The sequence below is a fragment of the Pseudoliparis swirei genome, chromosome 3 (assembly GCF_029220125.1).
Source record: "Pseudoliparis swirei isolate HS2019 ecotype Mariana Trench chromosome 3, NWPU_hadal_v1, whole genome shotgun sequence".
Taxonomy (NCBI): domain Eukaryota; kingdom Metazoa; phylum Chordata; class Actinopteri; order Perciformes; family Liparidae; genus Pseudoliparis; species Pseudoliparis swirei.
The window spans coordinates 3,368,913-3,392,286 of record NC_079390.1 but is presented as its reverse complement, the minus strand read 5'-3'; the positions used below and the strand labels follow the sequence as shown (position 1 = coordinate 3,392,286).

General features: G+C 38.5%; 1 protein-coding gene across 1 annotated transcript in view; it reads right to left on the bottom strand.

Annotated features, from left to right (window-relative positions):
• The window catches only part of LOC130188323 (neurexin-2-like), a 137,167-nt gene that overhangs the window by 4,114 nt on the left and 109,679 nt on the right, over positions 1-23,374 (bottom strand). The window contains exons 16-20 of the mRNA XM_056406624.1: positions 17,474-17,655; positions 7,074-7,245; positions 4,253-4,342; positions 2,334-2,662; positions 998-1,082 (exon numbers count right to left, since the gene is read on the bottom strand). Of these exons, the coding sequence (XP_056262599.1) occupies positions 998-1,082; positions 2,334-2,662; positions 4,253-4,342; positions 7,074-7,245; positions 17,474-17,655 (858 nt within the window). The remainder of the gene's footprint in view (positions 1-997; positions 1,083-2,333; positions 2,663-4,252; positions 4,343-7,073; positions 7,246-17,473; positions 17,656-23,374) is intronic.

Sequence of the window (23,374 nt, the reverse complement as noted above, 5' to 3'; positions counted from 1 at the left end):
GCCCATCAGCTCGAGTCCGGAGCGACCGGATGCTGAGAGTATAACAGAAGCTCAGGACAGTCACCGTGAAGCGTGAAGCAGAGTGAAGGAAGCCGCTGCAGATGGAAATTACAGCGTTATCGGTTGTGAGAGACGTGCAGAGTCGAGAAAACGCACCGGATACACTCGCCGTCTAGAGTCGGTATTTATTCAAACACAGCAGCTGTGTATCCTGCAGACACTCCGGACACTCTCTTGCACTGTGTTTATTTGTCTTATTGTCTCATTATTTGTCTTATTATTTGTCTTATTGTCTCATAAATAATGTCTTATTATTTGTCTTATTGTCTCATTATTTGTCTTATTGTCTTATTGTCTTATTATTTGTCTTATTGTCTCATTATTTGTCATATTGTCTTATTATTTGTCTTATTGTCTTATTATTTGTCTTATTGTCTCATTATTTGTCTTATTGTCTTATTATTTGTCTTATTGTCTTATTATTTGTCTTATTCCTCCCGAAACTCATCCGAGACTGAACTCCTGTCTCCTTTCCATTTTTAAATCACAAATAAAAACCAGTCTGTTCAGAACTGCTTTTAATGTGTGATTGTGTGCTCTATGTTCTTATTGCTTTTATTCATTGTTTTTTATGGTAATTTTAGTTATTTTTATTTGATTTTAGGATGTTTTAATTCTGTGATGTAAAGGGTCTTTGTGTACCTTGAAAAGCGCGAAATAAATTAAATGCATTATTATTATTAATATTAACATTATTGTCCAAGACAAGTCAACATGTATGTCCAACATATTTGGTAATAAATGGTTCTGATTGACAGATACCTTCCCTGATCTAGTTGAGTGCGTTACAAATTCTCGAAATGACGGCGGCTGTTTGACAAAACTGATGAATAAATGACATCATACACGAAACAGAAATGAACATTTTAAAATACAATCTGGGTGGATGAAAAGCGTTGACTCCCCATCTGTTTTTTCCCCGCCATGTCTGACCCACCTGTTCCCGGTTCACACTCTTCAAGGTCCTCGTCGTCACTCGGACACTCGGCCGACGCCACCAGAATATCATCCGAGTTCTGCGGCTGAAAAGAAGAAATGGTGTCGTTTTTAACACAAACACACAGAGTCAACACTATTCCCCTCCTCTAGATGTGTGCTTTCTTGCTGGCTGACTGTCCCATTTGAGGGACAATATGCTGCAATATGCTGCACTCTATCCACCACTTTGTGTGTTTCTGCTTGGAGCAACACGAGTAAGACTACAAATCCAGAATGTGCTCACACGCAGCTGCTCTTTGTCTTTCACCCCTGTGGTGGACTTTATTTATTTACCAACAACATACTGCTGATGGAAACAGATATTATTCTCAGTAGAAAAAATGTTGTGCGTGTTTTCATTTAATTCATAGTTTGGCCTTTGAAAAATGTAATATATATACATTTTGCAACAACAAATTTGTGTATACTAAATCAGTAAATATGTCTAAAGTGCATTTTAAGGTGCAGGAAATAGATGTTTCACAAATAAATTAGTTGGATATATTCAAAATACAGAGAAGGCCAGAAACTGGACAAAAGATAATGTAATGAAAAATGCAATCTGTATTTTTTTATAGGAGAGGCAAGGAGATTTTTCTCTGAAACCTCAGGATTCCAAATACAAACTGCAGAAATCCTTTAAATTTGTCAGGTTTGCAATATTGTGATTACAGCAAGTCATTTGAAATGGTGGTTCATGTTCATGGAGGCGGGAAAAATTGAAATGCATTCAATAAAAAGCCATATTTGCATAGCTGATAAAATACAATAGAAGCATGAATGTTATTATTATCTAGCACACTTTGAAATATATAACACATTATGCAAGACCAGATATGTCAGACTAAACATGCACACAATCATTCCATCAACATTTAACACACAATTTTGAAGAAGCAATTAAGGATCCTTTTTCCAAAGTAAAATTTGCAATACTAAAGAAAAACAGGACATCAATGTAAGTTCTTAAAAATGTATATTAAAATATGTGCATTAACACAAAGCACCTATCTCTACAAAACTACTTAATGTGTTGCTATAGTGTATTAATTGCCTTATTTATATATATATTAAAATCACTTTTACGATCTTGAAAAGTGGTGACAACAACCTTATCTGGAACAGGGATGTTGTATGTGTACAGATTGTATAGCCCACTGAGTCAAATTTGAAATTTGTGATATTGGGCTATATAAAATAAACTGAATTTAATTGAATTATCGAACTTATGAACCAATTAACCTGAAACTATCCATAAGTTATCCCCCAGTTCCCTTCAGATACTCCCCTCTGACCTTTGAGATGCTCTCCCTCAAGCTGGGCGACCGCTGCCTCCGGGTGGTGGTGGTGGCCATGGTGGTGGTGGTCTCCATGATCGTGGTGGACATGTCGGACACCGCCAGCGGCGTGGCGGAGGTCGAGTCGGTGGTCAACACCGAGAGCGAGTCGCCGACCAGACGCAGGTTCCCCTCCACCTGGACGCTCGGGTCGTTTTCGGCGGCCAGTTTGAGCACCTGGAGACCGTTGTAGTAGAGCCCCGAGATCTGACCCTGGAAGGGCCGGTCTTTATCGTGACCGCCGATTTTAACGGCCGCCTGGCTGTTAAAGATGGTCAACTGTCTCCCTAAAGAAAAAAATCAGTCAAAGAGAAAGAAAGAGGGGGGAAAAAAGGGAAAGAACGGTGGAGCAGACATACAGAAGTTATACGGGAGAGCTTCCACAAGGACGTCATTTGAGCCAGGTGGGTTTAGATACTTCGGAATTTATTTAAAACTCAAGTTAGATGTCAACTTTAAAAGGGGAAGGTTCTTTAGCAGCAGGTTTATGGATTTAATATTTACACATGCAGGCTACAACCATCAGAGGAGGGTTCTATATTTAGGGGTCTATTTAAGTGTTTGGATATAGGACAGTCATTTAGATCCATTATGACGAGTTCGCAAACTACATGCGCTGGAAAATTACTGAAAATATACATTTGTGTATACATTGTAGAATAACTCTAAAGGGGCATTGCAACCTTTGACATGAAAGAAAGGTTCAGACAGTCCAGGTGTAAAGAAGAGAAGAATGAATCAGACTGGTTTGGGGGTTTTCTTAAGAAAGACACGTTAGCTAAGAAGACGCCTCTCACGGCAGCTTGGGTTTAACTAGCTCGTAGGGAGTCGTTTCGTGGCACCGGTACTTAGATAAAGACATTAATTTAAGACAAAACAGAGACCGGCCGGCGAATGTTTCTTCATTCATCAGTAGTGGAAAAACAGCAGATGTTTTTCCAGGATTTGTATTCGTCTCTTAACTCCGAGAACAGACGGTGCAGGTGGAGGTACGAAAACAATCTTACGGCTGCTTGTTGAAGAGACGGGGGGCAAATTATCAAAATGGCCGCCTTGCTATACTATTCTATGCTTAATGACAATAAAAGCTAATCACCCCTCCCTCCACTGACTTCATCACCTGTAGGGTGCCCCCCCCCTTGTTCAATTGTATCACCCCCTGAACGGGGCGACGTTATCTCTGAAAGCATCACTGATAAGCAGTGTTACATCAGAGGGCTGCGCTAATGGGGCCGATCTCCGGAGAATACTTATTAGCAAAGTTATTGGCTGCAAACAGTGATCTACTTTAATAGGTAGGGGTGTTTTGTTGCAGCAAAAAATAAATAAATTGGAGAGCAAAAAAAAGGCAATATAAGATTGCAGGGAACAAGAAAGGGAAATACGTATAATTCAGTCTTTGGAGTTGTGTTTTAAAATACTCAGTTTAGGAATAAGGAGACTCATCCTATATATATATATATATATATATATATATATATATAATGTTGCACAGCATTTAAATGATATTTTTATGCAGAATAATTACCCACAGGATGTAATTACAACACATTGGTTAAGAGGGACGATAAAGGGTTAGACAGGGGTTATGTGTTTTTTAGTTATTGGTTTAAAATCTTTGTTAAGGTGCAGCTTTTCCCACAAAGATGACAAAGAATAACAAGGCAAGTATGATAAACCCCTTCGCTTTGACCACTATTTCCCCTTAACGCCATGTTGTGCTCATCGCAGCCAATAGAAAGTCAAATTGAAACGGATGTACACGCCTGGGTGACTCGATCCTTGTCAACCTTGTCTTCTGGCACTGCACCTCCTCAAGGGGAAAGGTTATTTAGTGGTTATTTCAAGGGTTAATTAATTAATCAATTAATTTTTACCTTTATCGAGTAGCCACTCGTCAACTACCCGACCGAGTCTGTATGGGATTCTTTGTCTGGCAATAGCCAGTCGCTCATTATCATAGTGTCCTTCAAAGAATTTGGAGAGACAGATTAAAGGTTAAAGTCTGCAAGCTGAAAGATCACATGGTTAGAAACATTAAAACGGCTTAGCAGGTTTAAACAAGTTATCCATTTAACCCGGATGTGAGTTAAAAAGAAACTTGTGCTTCACTTCGTGTTATCTAGTTATGAGTAACAGTTATTACTAATTAGAGTCATGTTTAGGCTATTTATAATGTGCTACACTAGTTAGAGTTATTTAGCTATTTTTTAAAGCATATATCAGTTACAGTCAAAATTAACTCATTTTATGTACTGTAAAAAAAAAGAGGTTAATTCAGGTAAACACAAGAAAGCATTAAGAGAATTCAACAAAGACAGGAGACAGTTATTCATTTAGACAAAGCAGGAACAGATATTATCCTTAGAGAGGATCATTAGAGGAAGCCAAAGTCTTTCCACCACTTATTTTTCCACAATGTTTTTTAAAATATACTGCGCGATATAAAATATATTTTTACTGCAGTTCCAATGAGAGCAAACTCATAAAAGTTATTGAATAAAATAAAAGTAGGGAGTCTTCTTGGATGATTTCCAGACGATTACTCCAGTAGTGGATACACATTCAATACCTCATTTCAGTCTTTGGAAAGATCGTTTGATGCATTTTGTTTTATGCAAAACTTCATTGTGGAATCCAGACTGTCGACTTTGGCTCTCTCCATTTAACACATGCACACACTGACGGGTAATTAAACTAGAGGAATTATACAGTCTGATACACACTTAACCAGTATGAATTGCCAAGTTAATATTATTTTCATAAATACTTTTCATGTCGTCTTTTACTGATCTAGCAGAGGTTGTCATCAGCCACACAGGTCGGACTTTACTGGTAAATTCTTGTTGACACACATAATATATATATATATATACATATATATATATATGTATATATATATACATATATATATATACATATATATGTATATATATATATATTGTGATGGTATGTATTTTATTGTATTTGAATATATATTGTCTGATTATTATTATTATTGTGCCTTGTTCCAGAAGGAATAAACAAATATACTGGTTATCTGACTCGCCCACATCTTATGAACGCAGATGAAAAAAGAATTGAGATAAAGTGCTATGCTTTTATAGCAATTAATATTTCATATAGTGAAGGTTTTCAATAATGCAAACATTTATTGAGACTTGAGAGCTTACTTTTGTCACACATGCGACACGCCTCCCAGTTTATGATTGCAGATATGATGCGCGTCAGTGATTTACCATCAGAAATGTTTAATTAACCTCTGATTGAGTGGGAGAGTCAGTAGACGACACACACACGGCCAGCACCGCGACACATTTGTTTGGATTGATGTACAACTGTGACGTGTTTTGAGCGCCAGCTGGAGGCCGAGAGGGGACTTGGTTGACTCCCGCTATGCCAGCTGCTGCACCGGCTCTAAATAAGGTTAATTGGTTGATTGGTTCAGAGCAGGATGAAGCACAGGCGGTCGCCAACAACATAATGCAGGTTTTTAAAAAAAAGTTTTAGTTGGTCTATCTGCCTAGAAGTTATGAATGCACGATGGTGGATGAGCGTTGAACTTTTTGGACAACCTGTGTGTGCGTCGTCTTCATTTTGTATGTTTGCCTTTGAGCCTCTAGTCTTCATAGTATGCATATTACATCCCATGCATATTATAATGTATTATAATTTTCCAACGGCTGTAGACCAGAATAAAATGCGTCAATATCATTTCCAAATATGGAATTGATTATTTCACATGTTGCGTATCGGACATGGCGACACCTGAAATATACACCAAGATAACACTTTTAGCCTCTTTTTTATGAATTTATTTATGTCTATGCGTGGTATTTTGATTAATAGCATCTAACAGTTACCTGCACACCAAACATAACGCAACACTGAATATATATAACACTAATATGACTTGGTCATTATAGAGCTGAGTCCTTGAAGAATACAGTATGAATGCAGCCAAATCCATCAAATCAGATGCTATGAAACAAACATATAGAAAGTGTACAGATGCATGGAGATTTATGAATGTCAACAAGAATTTATCAGCTGAATTGATAGGAACATATTTAAGCGTCTTTGTGTGCCTAGAAAAGCGCTACAGAAGTCTAAATTATTATTATTATTATATTTATATATATAAAACTGTCTCTTTAAACCTGGACCCGTCGTTGGAGAATCAACAACAAATAGATGAATATAACTTTATAATAATAATAATAATCATTTGTTTTATATAGCGCTTCTCAAGACACCCGAAGTCTTTAGACTTATATAGTCCTTGAACCACATAAGTATTACAGATATTGTAAAGAGCCGCATACTGTGAGCATATCCTTAACATACTCATGGAAAGGCAACATTAGGCTCTTTTTTTTAATCAGCTGTTTGCCCAAAAAGGAGAAAAAGGCTGATGACATTCCTTCATTGCTAGATATACATAACAAGGCAGCTAGAGACACATTTATTAATATATGCACGACAACCCGTCCATCAATGTGTGTGGAAACTTCATATATAGCTTATAGAGTGATGGGTAAATGGGTATATATTTGGCAAACAGTAGATTTTACAAGTGCTCATTTGAGTATTCATGTTTCATCGGCAGACATGCAATCCTTTCTCGCTAATACAAATGCGCCATGCCCTCTCAGTACATCTCACACAACCACACAGTGTGTCCCACGGGTGCATTACCTGGAGGATACCGCTCAATGACCGCATGGCTGTCCACCTGGAGAGTGGCATTGCCACCGCTGCGTGTGAAGCGCACTACGTGGTACTTGCCGTCATTTACCATGACAGCGGGCTCATTGATGGTGATGTCGTCCGTCCCCACGTTGAAGATGACGCCAATTTTTCCTTGGTCCTGCGGGTAGAGAAAAAACAAACGGAAGGAAGATTTCACATCGTATTAAACTGCCGAATGTCAAGTTTCCGTCTCCTCCCAGGGCCGTGGAGCCTGAAACCTTGTTTCGGCGACATGAAGCCGATCTCTTGTGACACGGACAGCATGTTTAGGGTTCAGCATCGCTCTATCCTCAGCAGGCGACTCAGGTTTTCCTGATGTGAATCCGTCCCGACAGAATCCTTCTGCTTCCCTTTTGGTCGATCCGACTCCCCGTCGGCCTCCCGCCAACCTCCCTCACAGATCAAAGATGCTTCTCCAAACCATCCTTTTTCAGGTGGCACTAATAAGAAACATTGGAAACAAACTGTGTGGGGTCTCTAGCCTTCGTGCGTCCGCTGCCTCGCAGGCCTCTCTGAATGCACAACACAAGGTCAAAGAACTAATGTGTGGAGACATTGTGAGGAAACAGCAAATGGATCCGCAGGAGTACACAGAAGAACACCGTGTTGCACGAGAACTCTGCTGCCGTTGGACTGCGGAAGCCTTTGTAACTATGGTGAAAATATAAAATACATACAAATCCTACAAGAGGCTTATCAATTCAGTGTGAGGTATAACAGTAAAGGTGGACAAAGCGAGTCACGTTGTAATTCATTGTGGTCATGGAGTATCTCAAATGCATATCGTTAAAGTCGCATTACTGTTACACAATGCTAATAATAAGTGACCTTCAGGCTCGTTCAGATGGGTAATAACTGCAGGTTTTTATTTAAACCTCTCCTTCAGCCAGAGAGGTGGAATTGGCTGGTACAGTGTTTTATTGAAATGTAATCCTGCTCAGGGCTGGTTCCGCATGGCACACGATGGACACAGTATTTTAGCCCCACGGACATAAATATCTCCCACAGTTACATTTTGGATTCCTTATTTTTAGAACCGTCTTCCACGCCACGTATTTAAGTTTTGTTCAATGTATTTGTGTAACAACCGTATGTGTAACGGTTCGTATCTGGACCCGAATGCAATCACACGATTCCAGGGATCTTTCACCTTTTATATAAAAGCTCCTGGAGACAGCAGCTAGGGTCAAAGGTCACACAGAAGGCCAGTGTAGGTTCACCGGGAGTCGGGCTAGAGAGTTAAACAGGAACAGGCGGCGTCGGCAACAGGAGGAGGGAGGAGCCTAAATACGGACTTGATTAGTGATTAGAGGCAGGTGAGTGAACAGGTGACGGGAGTTAGACTAACGAGGTGGGAGTAGCTGAAACAGAGCGCGAGGAGGGTGTGGAGCTGAACTGTGAACATCTGAGACGGAAATATATATATATATATATATACAGGACTGTCTCAGAAAATTAGAATATTGTGATGAAGTTCTTTATTTTCTGTAATGCAATTAAAAAAACAAAAATGTCATGCATTCTGGATTCATTACAAATCAACTGAAATATTGCAAGCCTTTTATTCTTTTAATATTGCTGATTATGGCTTACAGCTTAAGAAAACTCAAATATCCTATCTCTAAATATTAGAATATCATGAAAAAGTATACTAGTAGGGTATTAAACAAATCACTTGAATTGTCTAATTAACTCGAAACACCTGCAAGGGTTTCCTGAGCCTTGACAAACACTCAGCTGTTATAAATCTTTTTTTTAACTTGGTCTGAGGAAATATAAAAATTTTATGAGATAGGATTTTAGAGTTTTCTTAAGCTGTAAGCCATAATCAGCAATATTAAAAGAATAAAAGGCTTGCAATATTTCAGTTGATTTGTAATGAATCCAGAATGCATGACATTTTTGTTTTTTAATTGCATTACAGAAAATAAAGAACTTTATCACAATATTCTAATTTTCTGAGACAGTCCTGTATATATATGTATATAAATATATATATATATTTACATATATTTATTTATACATATAATTATTTATATATAGATATATGTATATATCTATATCTATATTTATATATATATAAATATATGTATATATCTGTATATATATATATACACTACCGTTCAAAAGTTTGGGGTCACTTAGAAATGTCTTTATTTTTCAAAGAAAAGCACTGTTTTTTCAATAAAGATAACATTAATCAAAAATACACACTATACATTGTTAATGTGGTAAATGACTATTCTAGGTGGAAACGTCTGGTTTCTAATGAAATATCTCCAGAGGTGTATAGAGGCCCATTTCCATCAACGATCACTCCAGTGTTCTAATGGTACATTGTGTTTGCTAATCGCCTTAGAAGACTAATATCTGATTAGAAAACCCTTGTGCAATTATGTTAGCACAGCTGAAAACAGTTATGCTGGTGATATAAGCTATACAACTGGCCTTCCTTTGAGCTTGAAGTTTGTAGAACAAAATTAATATTTCAAATATTAATCATTATTTCTAACCTTGTCAATGTCTTGACTATATTTTATATTCATTTGATAAATAAAAGTGTGATTTTTCATGGAAGACACAAAATTGTCTGGGTGATCCCAAACTTTTGAACGGTAGTGTATATATAGAAGGGAAGAGAAGCTCTAGAGCTAAAAGAGAGGAGACAATTAAACGGCTGACCATGGCAGTTTTCCTTCCCTTGGGTACATAGAGATTCTTTTTCTGCAGCAAAGTCACGGACACGTTTGTATTGTTTATCAGTTCATGCAAACATAAAATCTGATTGTATATATTGTTTAATTGGGCAGCGATTGAAGTGATTTTTCTATCCAGCACTTTGAGTACAAGTCAGCTTCGTGATTCGAGTTGTTGTATTTCAAATTAATCGGAAATCGTCAAAAGATTTTTAACATGTGACTTGAAAAGCAAAGGTTCAAGTCAATTGACACACCGAGATATTTTAATTCACTCCCAACCTGCAATTCAAACCTGCTGTGAGGAGGTGAGGGCACCTGTAGGACCAATGGCTTCAGGGATCCTTTGCGTTCTCTCATACTTTTAATATTATATTTCTGACTGAAAAACGAGAAATTAAAGCGGTTATAGGAGGACTTCTTTTCTTGGCTTGATGGTGACTGCTCTTGTGGCACATAAAACCTGTCTCTCACCCCTAATCATATGTAAAAGACTTCGAGAAACCTTTTGAATTTGAAATGTGTTATTCCGACAAAGTCTGGTGTTAACGCTAGACGTGCGAGCGGTCCTCGTGAACCTTTAAGGTGCCATTTAATAATATAATTTTGACGCTTGAGAAATCAACTTTCAACTTAATTCATACGTCTCCAAACACAGCCGTCGTATTGAAGGTCAGGAACAGGTTGATGGCTCTCTGGATCGTCTTTTTCTTGCATTCTGCAATCACTTGAGATCAAGAACGTCGTTACGACCCCCGGGAGGAGGCCGTGACTACGTTATGGCACGTGAAGTGCAGCCGGATGATCAAATCCAAGTCGAAAAGAACTTAAAGACCCTTCGTGACAAACGTCTACCCACTCACAGTGGCTCACAGTGTCAGTGTAACTACGCGCTCGTGGGAATCAGCGGTCACATTGATGGATGTTGAGAAACCGTGAACCCTTTTTTTAATACATACGTAATATTTATACTCCTTTAATTGCCCGTAATAAATCTCTCCTCGCTCACTCGTAGCCGGCCCATTAGTGTGTTTATGCTTTAATCACTCTTCCCGAGAAGCAAACCGATGACTATTCATTGGGGAACTACGCGGTATAGTTGCAGTCTCAGGTCAAATTCAGCCCATTGTCCTCCAGACAACAATTTACGTCTCCGGGGCCAGAACTTCGATTCTGCTGACTTGGTCTTCCTGTATGATTACAGAACAGACGGTAAAGCAACGCCGCTGCAGCCCAGAGCCACTAAGCCACAGCGTGGCCCTTTCCCGGTCACCTCTTTGCTCTCAATGCCCGTGTGTTTGGGTGTAAAGCTCGTCAGGCACGTCTTCATGAAAAGCAACGCAGTCAGAGTGGCTTTCACATCGGCTCTGACGGAGAAAGCATGAAAGCATTTTCCTTTTGGAGAAAGATCTTAATCCTCATCACAGCTACGAGTCTCTTCTTTCATATTGGGTTGAAAAAGACTGATTTATTCAAAGGATACATTATTATAAGGATTACATTTTGATGAGATAAAAAAGAAGACCCAAAAGCACCCGTGGCATTTTTTTACAGAACTTTTTACAGTGTTTATTTTATTTGGACAAGAATAATAACAATTTATTTTTGTCTTGATTTTGTTTTTGTTTATTGTTGTTTCCTGAAGAGTTATTTAAGCTGATTTGTCTTTTGTTTAATGTCACTCACTAATGTGTGATTTACTATTTGAAAGAAAATAAGTCTGTTGGGTAACATCGTGGAGTCTCGTCATCATTTTGTATGGTTGTTGTTCAGACTATTAGCTTTTGTTTATCACAACAATGTAATTACATCCGAGTGTATCTTTGTGTATCTGTGGAATGGGGTCAGGTCCTTGACAGTGTTATGTTGCTGTATTATCTTACCGATTGTCAAACCTACATTTTTGCTTGCTCAAGAGCTGTGATTTAAATTTTCTTTGTGACGTTTTTTGAAAAAAAGACATTGTTCTGCTCCCAATAAGTTTGACTCATTTCTTCTTATTATAAAATAAAAATGTAAACGCTTTGGAAGGTTATATTAAACCTGATGCATTTTTAACAAGAACATAGAGCGGATAGGTCATGATTATTTTACGAAGACAAGAGTATCGTTCTGTCTAAGTTTGTTACCAGCCAACTATCTTTCTCTGCAAAGAATACATTTACTATTATTACTATTATTATTATTATTACTATTATTATCATCACTATTATTATTACTAGTATTACTATTATTATTATTACTATTTGTATTATTACTATTATTATTATTATTATTACTATTATTATTATTATTATTATTATTATCATTATTATTATTATTATTACTATTTTTATTATTATTACTATTGATATTATTATTATTACTATTATTATTATTATTACTATTTTTATTATTATTACTATTGATATTATTATTATTACTATTATTATTATTATTACTATTTTTATTATTATTACTATTGATATTATTATTATTATTATTGGATACGTGACTACTGGTGCATTTCCTTCCGACGCAGGTGGGAGGTTGCATCGATGGTGTTGGGTATTCCTCTTCTCATATGATGAAGCACCTCTTCATTTATTATCCGTCATCACACCTGGTTTTATTATTCGTAACTATTGTCGTCGTGAATATTTATGCGTGTGTTTGTCTGACCTATGTTCTACGGGTTCATGTATTGTGTGACGCAGAAGACAAATGTCCCTGTGGAACAATAAGATGTATCTCATCTTATCTGATGACACTCGGCATAACATAACATTAAATGAACCGAGTGAATAAAAAACAATTGGTGAGTGCTTTATAAAAAACAACCTGATCAACATTTTTTTTCATCAAGCACGGGATGAAAATTACAGATTGTGATTGTAAAATAACAAACAAATTCAAATTGCTCTACGCACAGAAAGTGTGAGCTGTTTTCTAATTCCTTTTTTTAACCTGTTTCACATTTCCCGGTTGATCAAAGGCACATTTTTCCTCTGAAATGAGTTCCATCTGCAAATATCTAGGGAAAAAAACAAACTGATTGCAATCACAAGATGAATATTCTTTTCTTTTATGGTTATAATAACCACAGCACGCAGTCTCCTACCTTATCTATCATGCATTTGGAAATGAGGAATCCATATGCCGTGGAGTACGTACAGAAGGCGGGTGGAGCTCTGCCTTTTGAAAGGACTCTCCGAAAATAAACCCGGCAGCACATCGGGGACCACTGAGGCTGCAGCCGGGGGTTCAAGTACGGCCCAGGGCCCTCTGCCGCACGGCATCCTCTCCCCTGCCTTTCCTGGATGTCTTTTTCTCTCCAATAAAGCAGAAATGACTAAAATAAAGCAACAAAATCAACTTACTATATTCAATGAGGTCACCAGCTTCCTGAAAGACCTCATCAACTCTTCCTCTGAAGTTTGAAGCTCTGCTGCATAACGTCGTTTCTTCAACTTGTTCAACACTTTGCACAATGAAATTAAACTATTCTTGTCTCTGACTCTTTTAAAAACCTTAATGTTGAATACTATTGGTTTCTTTTGTGCAGTAGTTGGTCTTTGACACTCAGGTTTGAACAAATACACAAATTCATAGTTTCAATTAACCACGTGCCCATTTTAATACAGCAATCTATGCAAATAATCAATGTTTAATCTGGTTGCTATTTTAGCGAATAAATATAAACACTGACAAATAAATGGGATTTGCAGCTATCTATCTATCTATCTATCTACCTATCTAACTACCTATACATCTACCTTCCTACCTTCCTATCTATCTATCTATCTATCTATCTCCCTACCTATCTATCTACCTACCTACCTAACTACCTATCTATCTACCTACCTACCCTGCCTACCCACCCACCCACCTGTCACCCACCACCCACCCACCTACCCACCCACCCCACCTACCCACCCACCCACCCACCCACCCACCCACCCACTGCCTGCCACCCACCCACCCACCCACCTGCCTGTCACCCACCCACCTACCCACCCATCCACCCATCTACACCCACCCACCCATCCACCTACCCACCCATCCACCCATCCTACCCACCCACCCATCTACCTGCCACCCATCTATCTGCCTACCTACCTACCCATGCCTACCCATCTACCTACCCATCTATCTGCCTGCCACCTACCCCACTGCCATGCCTACCCTACCACACCATCTACCTACCTATCTACCTACCTACCTACCTATCTACCTACCTACCTACCTATCTACCTACCTACCTACCTACCTATCTACCTACCTACCTACCTACCTACCTACCTACCTATCTATCTATCTAGGTAGATTAATTTGACGTTTTATCCTGAGAGCTCTAATGATCAAATGGAGCATCTATTAAATACAATGAAGGATCTCTTTTCATTACAAGGCACCCACATTTATTATGACTCCCACATTTATTATGACTCCCACATGTATTATGACTCCCACATTGAGTATGACTTAAGAGCAATTTGGTAGGGAATAGTTTGAACCCATTTTGAACACGATTTGCTTGTTTAAAGACGTTCCTCTGCGGTTTATTTCCTATTCTTGTCATTTTCAATGGAAGGCTAGATAACACAGGAAGATTACAAGACGTTTATTTTGTTCCAAGCCACTTCATCTTAAAGCTCCAAACCCCCGAAGCATATACAAATCATATTGTCAACTTTTTTTGACCAGTGTAGCCTCCTGCTTCACCCCTCTCTCTCTCTCTTTTTGCCATTGGTGTTTATTTTCAAGCGATATCACTATCAAATAAAAAGCAGAAATGCTGAAAAGAATCATAAACCAACATAAATATATGACAACGTGTCTTTCTGCAATACCAGGACGATGCGATTTTATGAAGCTTAGTTAGAGAAACCAACAAAGGGAAACTCGGCCGCCTCTGAACTCTTCGGTTCTCGTCCTCTGAGACGTAATAAGGTGTCGGAGTAAGCAATCTGTCGGGGGGCGAGGACTTGGCAGATGCTGGGAAATAAATCTTTTCAGCTGGCTTTGCACGCAGCGAGAGTCCAAGGATGGCAGGCTCAGGTACACACGTTTAAAACTGCAAATTCAATTCAAAATGAGAGTTTGAAAAACATCAAGGGGGGTGATATTTGTATTAAACACCCTCAATAAACACGTGTTTTAGGATATAATGTCCATATAATAATACCTTAGCTTCCCTCTTTTGAAGGTCACAAAGAACTGAATAGAAGTAACTATCAGGAAGGAAGGAAGACCTTTTGATTCATTAAAATGACACCTTGCATGTTTTAATATGTGCTTTGGAAAAGTAATGAGGGGAACGATGACGCGACAGTTTTATCTTTTACTTTTGCTGTTTTTGTTCTACTTTTTTTTTGTAGAAGAGGATTAATCTACATGTGTGATTCCATGAAGCTTTCTCTCGGCAGTTACAACTCAAGTAACTTGTGCCTTGACGACAGGTGTGATTTTAATTATGACCCCCGCACGCAGACGTGTGACAGATCTCCCCGCTGGTCTTCATCTCGCAACATCTGTCCTGTGGCTACATGCTAAAAAAAAAAGAGAGGCTGATTTCCCTCTAGGAAAGACTCAGTCGCTGGCAGCAGCTGCCGAGCAGTCGATCGGCTCCGCATAAAGACGGATATGAAATATAACTCCAGAAGAAACATCTCGACTGACTCGTGCTCTCTGGCGTCTCGTGTGTTTTTTTTGCGCGTCTATATTATCTTCATCTTTTAGACTCCATTGATGAATGGATGCCATCAGAATCATGCAAGCTGTGACGGATGAGTCACATAAGAATATCGTTAAAACAACGGCGTGCTATTTAAAAACGGACCAGAAGAGGTTTATTCATGTGAATTTAATGTCATTAAATCCAGTTTGGAGCAGCAGTGTTTTATTATTATTTATTATTACGACGTTCAGTTGTTCCAGTTGTTGTTGTTGTCTAAACTGAGGAAGAGTTGTTTCTTTTTTTGGGGGTATTTGTGCGAGTTCCGATGTTAGTCACCCGCCGCTGACTTCATAACAACGAACCTATTGTCGTGAATGCTGCTCAGTGATTGGCTCAGGCCGCATGTGGACCGTGGCAGGAATTGATGTCACTGTTTGTTGTCTGGTGTCTGCAGACAGACGAGTTTCCACTGCCCGCTTCACTTCGTCCTGGAGATCGGAGGATGTTGTGATGTTGTTTTTGGACGATGTTTTCATGACCATAAACCTAATGCTTCTTTGGGTCAATATTCACAGAGAAATATATGAAATAGCACAATTTAAATGACCATAAGTGTTATGAAGGGTTATTTGTGCCCTTTTGGATTGATAATGTTTGCTCCTAAATACTTAAACAAATGTTTTTATGTATGTATTTAACCAGGTAAAGCCTCATTGAGATTAAAGACATCCTTTACAAGAGTGTCCTGACTTAAAATATGATTCAGCGTGTGAGGATGCAGGATGATGTCGTTATGCATAATTGTCTTATTGATGAATCTGAAAGCAGCTAAAATATAAACAAAGAAGAATTATGTTGATGGTCATAAGCCTAATGTTTCTTTGGGTCAATATTCACAGAGTAATTTATGACCATAAGTGTTATTAAGGGGTTATTTGTGTATAATGTTTGCTCTTAAATACTTAAAATATGATTTAGCGTGTGTGCAGGATGCGGGATGCCCTCGTTATGCATAATTGTCTTATTGATGAATGTGAAAGAAGCTAAAATATAAACAAGCATACACTACTGTTCAAAAGATTGGGGTCACTTAGAAATGTCTTTATTTTTCAAAGAAAAGCACTGTTTTTTCAATAAAGATAACATTAATCAAAAATACACACTATACATTGTTAATGTGGTAAATGACTATTCTAGGTGGAAACGTCTGGTTTCTAATGAAATATCTCCATCGGTGTATAGAGGCCCATTTCCATCAACTATCACTCCAGTGTTCTAATGGTACATTGTGTTTGCTAATCGCCTTAGAAGACTAATATCTGATAAGAAAACCCTTGTGCAATTATGTTAGCACAGCTGAAAACAGTTATGCTGGTGATATAAGCTATACAACTGGCCTTCCTTTGAGCTTGAAGTTTGAAGAACAAAATTAATACTTCAAATATTAATCATTATTTCTAACCTTGTCAATGTCTTGACTATATTTTCTATTCAATTTTCAATTCATTTGATAAATAAAAGTGAGTTTTCACGGAAGACACGAAATTGTCTGGATGACCCCAAACTTTTGAACGGTAGTGTATCTCTTTCACATCCACATTTTGGAAAAACATTTTTGTTCCTGATTTACAGACTGGAAACCAAAAGAAAAAGAAAAAAGAATTGCTTTAAATCAAATTAATAACATTTTTGATTTCATTTCATGTCATTTAGCTGACGCTTTTATCCAAAGCGACTTACAATCACGTTACATTCATACACTGGAGACACAGCTACGGGGTTAAGTGTCTTGCTCAAGGACACATCGACTACGGCGGGGATCGAACCTCTCACCCCGTGATTCAAAGACGGACCTGCTGACCACTGACCCACAGTCGCCGACGAGTTCCCATCTCCTTTAACAGTAATCTCTGTATCCACCGCAGCGCAGCGTGACTTAAAGTGTTTTGATATTCATGCTCATAGCCCCAAACTCGGCTCCCCGTACTCACGATGTGCAGCTGGAGGTAGTCACCGAGCCCGTGGGTGCTCTCCACTCGCACCAAGATGGCGTCCTTCTGCTGCGTGCTGAAGCCCACGGCCAAGCGGTCGGCTCGGGTGCTCGGCCGCTCGTTGGGGGCCCAGGTGAACGTGATGAGAGCGCCACCTTTCCCAAAGATGTACGTGGTACCCGCTGGAGGGGCAGAGAAAGAAAGAGAGACAGAGTTATTTCTGTCACGGTATCATCCCCCTGTTATGCAATGAGATTCAGCTTCCTCCTCTCCAAGCCCCGCCCCCCAACTGCAAAGACACCCATTCATCGATCAAAACAACGCAGAAGGCAGAGATAATGCTGGGAAAGGAAGGAAGGAGGGAAGATGTGTGAAGGAGGTCTGCTTTACTCCTAAATCACAGTTAAGTAGCCAACTTCACAAAGTATGACGAAGCGTTGCATTCACAGACGTAAACACGTGACATCACGGTTATCATGATTCATCGTTTCCCTCGCTGAGGCTGGTTCTGACGATGTGGAAATCCAGAAATGTTTTTTACTCTGCAAAGATCTCACAGAATCTTGTAAGCATTGCCCGACAAATAAATTCAATCAATCAATCAATCATCATCCAGGACGGCACATCTGAATCACATCTACAGTTTTGCATATATTGGGGGAGTTTGTTTCTATTTGAACAGGATTTCACATTATTCATCATAAGGAGCATCAATACTTTCACTATTTACTCGCATGAATAATTTATAATTTTTTGTAATTATTGTAATTGTCTTTATCTGTTTGAATTGTGTCATTTTTTATTAATATTATTCTATAAAATATACAAAACAAAGACTGAAAAGGTATAGGTAGAAGCAAAAATGCTTATATATTCCTATCCTAAATTATTATAATTAAATAAATCACACTCCATCTCTTCATCAATACATGTTTACATGTCTTGAACCTGTTTATATGTTGTTGTTGAGGTATCCAGCGACATGGAATATATAATATTGTGAGTTTTTATTGTCCAATTTAATCTATAATCTCAAAAGTCATTATTAATGATTAATGTGACGGTTTTAAAACCGCATTGATTTAAACCTGATTAAAATCTATCCACCTGATTATAGGGCGTTTAAGCAACGCTATATAGCGTCTGCTTTTATCATGCAAGTTATTCATCTGCACCAAATGATTTGATTTATATATATATATATATACATATAGACATACATATATATATATATATACATATATATACATATATATATACAAATATAAACATATTTAAACTTGAGGTACAAAAACAGTTTGCAAAAAATTCTCTTTTATAAAACCAACATTGAGTCAATTGAGCAATAAAAAAAAACCACTTCTTTATTTTAAACAAACCAATTTAAGTAAACATTTTTGCAGAAAGGTACAAAAGTATATTAAAAAATCCACATTGTGACTTAGTTATTGATATATATATGAATATATATATATATACATATACATATACATATATGAATATATATATGAGGATGTATGCATTTAAATCTGGCTGCCATTTTATAAATTCCAGTTCTTTTAGAGCACTGAAGATATCTTTAAATCTCTTTCACACAAAGAACAAATGAGTGAAATGAGTCCACAGTTGTAAATTACATTGATTTTCCATCTTACGTCCCTGGATTGCCCGGCAGCCAATCGAATGGCAGTTCGACTCGAGTGAAATTACATTTAATCTGCAACCCTGGTTGGATCCGAGGAACGCTCTCTATTAATGCTGACGCGGGTCTTATTTGCTTTAGTCTTGAGCTTTTTGCTGTCGCCGAGTTTCTTCGGGTTACTTTTGTGTTCAGTCATTTCTTCATGGGCAGCGTTACACGGCGCTGGAGTCCTGTCCGATACATTTATGCGCTCAATAAAATCATCTCCGCCGTCGTTCTCGGCTGACCTACTTCTGATCGCATTGTGCAGCTGAAATGAGACGTTTTGCTTTTATTTCTTCTTCGTTCAATGAATCCTCGAGCGGTCGTTTCGAGGTACGATTTACAGCACGCACTGTGGGAAATCATCGTGATCTGACATCGAGAGGGGGTCGATAACATTCTGACGTCATTCAACGACTCCAGTGGGCTCTTAAAAAACTTCTAAAGTTCATATCGGATCGGGATGAAGCAGGTTGGTGTTAATCCTTTTGCTGTAATTGCAGAAATCAGCTTGTAAATCAGATTTTTTTACGAAGCGTCGACTCGGATTCTCAATAAATGTGAACGAGCAGAATTATTTTCATTTGTGTGAGAGCATTGAAAAACATTGAGACCAAATTGTCGCCTCCATTTCAAATCGTGTAGCAAGACGTGAGCCGAGTAGAAGTCTTTGTAACAGTAGAACACAGATTGTAAAGCCCTTTGAGGCACATTTGTGATGTTGAGCAAAATAAACTGAACTGAATTGAGTTATGGGCCCTCACCACAAAGGCTTCTTAATCGAACGGCCTTCTTAACATTGAACGCTGCTCCACTCACTGACTTTAATTAATTAATTCAATTATCAATCTTCTGTGGTGTCTTTCTTCTGTGATATAAGAGGAGTCTCAATTTGAGGAGTCTCAACAAGAAGAGTCTCAACAAGAGGAGTCTCAACAAGAGGAGTCTCAACAAGAGGATTCTAAATAAGAGGAGTCTTAGTAAGAGGAGTCTCAACAAGAGGATTCTAAATTAGAGGAGTCTCAACAAGAGGATTCTAAATAAGAGGAGTCTCAACAAGAGGATTCTAAATAAGAGGAGTCTCAGTAAGAGGAGTCTCAACAAGAGGAGTCTCAACAAGAGGATTCTAAATAAGAGGAGTCTTAGTAAGAGGAGTCTCAACAAGAGGATTCTAAATAAGAGGAGTCTCAACAAGAGGATTCTAAATAAGAGGAGTCTCAGTAAGAGGATTCTAAATAAGAGGAGTCTCAGTAAGAGGAGTCTCAACAAGAGGAGTCTCAATAAGAGGAATCTCAATAAGAGGAGTCTCAAAAAGAGGAGTCTCAAAAAGAGGAGTCTCAGTAAGAGGAGTCTCAATAAGGAGTCTAAGTGGTTTTATTGACTCGCTCCTCCCAGTGAATGTTATCTGCATCCTATCAAACCCAGAGAACATTATTTAATTGAGCCAAAACGAGGGCAGAGAGCGGCGAGGAGGACAACTCGGCTTTCTGTGAAGCCGGAGCAACATAATAACCTCAGCTGATAACGTTTGTTGTCGCTGCAAAAAATAACACAACAACAACAACAACGACAATCTGCCTTTCAGTTCCACCCCGACTACATATTCCATTCTCTCGTACCAGACGCCTCCACGAGCTCCAGCTTCTGTTTGTTCTGCTGAAAGCGAGCAGAAAGCAGTCATGATGGCGGCCAATCAGACGTGAGGCACAATTTCACATCAGGTCTCCTTTTAAAACGTCGCCGTCGTAAACATAGCCTCTAACACCAATTTAAAGGATGAGAATCAAATCTCGTGAACCTTTTCGTACCCAATTTCATCGGTTTCAAACCCGGCGTGAGATCATCACGCGCGTCACATTCAGGCGATGATCAGTAAAAATGGAATTCATAGAAAAAAACTGGATGATTTTTGATTAACGTTGACGAGCAGCACACGTGAAATGGTGTTAAAAGTATTCGACCAATTTACACGTGACCAAATTAGACATGTTCAGATGTGTCGCGTGTGAAATGTAAGACATCTCTTTGATAGGATCTTTACCTTCGCATTGAAAATGAGGAAGGTTATGTTTTGATCGCTGTGTATTTATTTATTTATTTGTATGCGTGTTACTCGCATAACACAAAAAGTATTAAACCGAATCGTATGAAATTTGGTGGGATGATTGGTTATTATCCGTGGACCATTTGATTAGATATTGGGTTCGATCGGGTCAAAGGTCAAGGTCATGAAAAGGTCAAAATCTTCTTGAATCGCATGAAATTTGGTGGGATGATTGGTTATTATCCGTGGACCATTTGATTAGATATTGGGTTCGATCGGGTCAAAGGTCAAGGTCATGAAAAGGTCAAAATCTTCTTGAATCGCATGAAATTTGGTGGGATGATTGGTTATTATCCGGGGACCATTTGATTAGATTTTGGGATCGATCGGGTCAAAGGTCAAGATCAAGGTCATGAAAAGGTCAAAATCGTCTTGAATCGCATGAAATTTGGTGGGATGATTGGTTATTATCCGGGGACCATTTGATTAGATTTTGGGATCAATCGGGTCAAAGGTCAAGGTCAAGGTCATGAATAGGACACAATCTTCTTTTTACCATAGCACGGTCAATTTTTATCCAATTGGCATGCAACTAATGCCAAAATGTTCATAATTCAATGCCCAATCTTGTGATATGCGAAGGTATGCGCTCTACCGAGTGCCTGTTCTAGTTACATTTGGGTTGATTTAATTAGAGCGCTCTGTTGTTGTTTTTATATATGCGTGATGCTATTCTGCCGTCTTTAACCCTCCTATTACCTTTGGGGTCAATTTGACCCCATTCAATGTTTAACGTCTCTAAAAAAATTATTGACAGAATGTTTTTTGCTTCATATTTCATGACTTTTCCTAATTTATTGGGGACAACTGGAAAAACCTATGATATGATGATATGTTTTCGATGTCCTGTACACAACTTGTACGCATCGGTGTTCTTTGGGGTCAATTTGACATGTAAAACATATAAGAAATATCAACTTTTTTATTTATTTAAAAGGCTGTTTAGGTTGTCAACAAACAAACATAACGTACCTGACACTTAAACTTGGGAAACAATATTAATTCTAATAACTTTCTGGAGGTTTTAATTGCTGGGTTTATTTAATAAGGGACAGTGCACATTAATAAAAACATTTCAGTAAATGTGCCAGAGTTATAAGCCAAGAGGCTATTTTTCATCTGTAGTCAAATTGACCCCAAGGGTAAAAGACGTTAGTACATTTGAAGGTAGCAGGAGGGTTAATGTCTTTATTTATATTTATCCTGTTTTTTATATTTATATTGTAAATGACATGTATGTACGAGTGTAGCTGGAGTCCAATCCCATGTATGTGCTCACGTGCACGGCCAATAAAGCTGATTCTGATTCTGACTGATGGTCTCTGGCGAATGAGGCGTTCATTTCCCATTGGTTTTCAGGGACTTTCGTGTTATTGAGCATCAAGTCAGAAAGTATCCGTCAGACAAGTTGCAAAAAAATAAAAAATAAACAAGAATTGTGTGCATTCTTTATTATAACTCATACAATGATGTATTCCACTGTTTGGAGAAAGGTGTTCCCTTCCCACCCTGTGACATCAGCTAATGAACAAGGGAACTGTGGCACCGTGGGAACACGAGCAAAGACAAAGTCAGGGGGCGAATCGGAGGAAACACACACGCCCTGGTAACCGGCATCATGAATTATGGAACAGCGATGCACCTGCAGGAAGCGTCCGTCTTACAGGCAGCAGTAACTCCTGCATTAGTGATGACGTTAAAGCATTTCATTACCACCCGCCTCCCTCTTCCGACTGCCGCTATCTCGTCTCCTCTCTCATCGCGCAGACCTGCGTCTCAAATATAGCGGCTGGTAAATCCGTCTTGTTAAGATTGTACTATAAACATCACACTCGTCTCTCCCTGGAAGCAGCTCCGCTCTCTTCTCACGGCCGAGTGATGCCTCTGCGCTCGCATAATGGAGCAGAGAGCTTCTGACCGCATGTGCGCTGGAAGTCGCATCATCGTCGGTAGGGAATCTGTGAAGGTAGTTTTGTGTCTTTATTCCGCAAATAAATAAAAACGTTTTGAGAGCAAATTTCTCGTTTGTAAGTAAATAATGAATTGTTAGTTTTGCTCTCAAAATTTGCTGTGTTGATTTTTTTGCTTCCTTATTTATAATATTTTCCTGCTT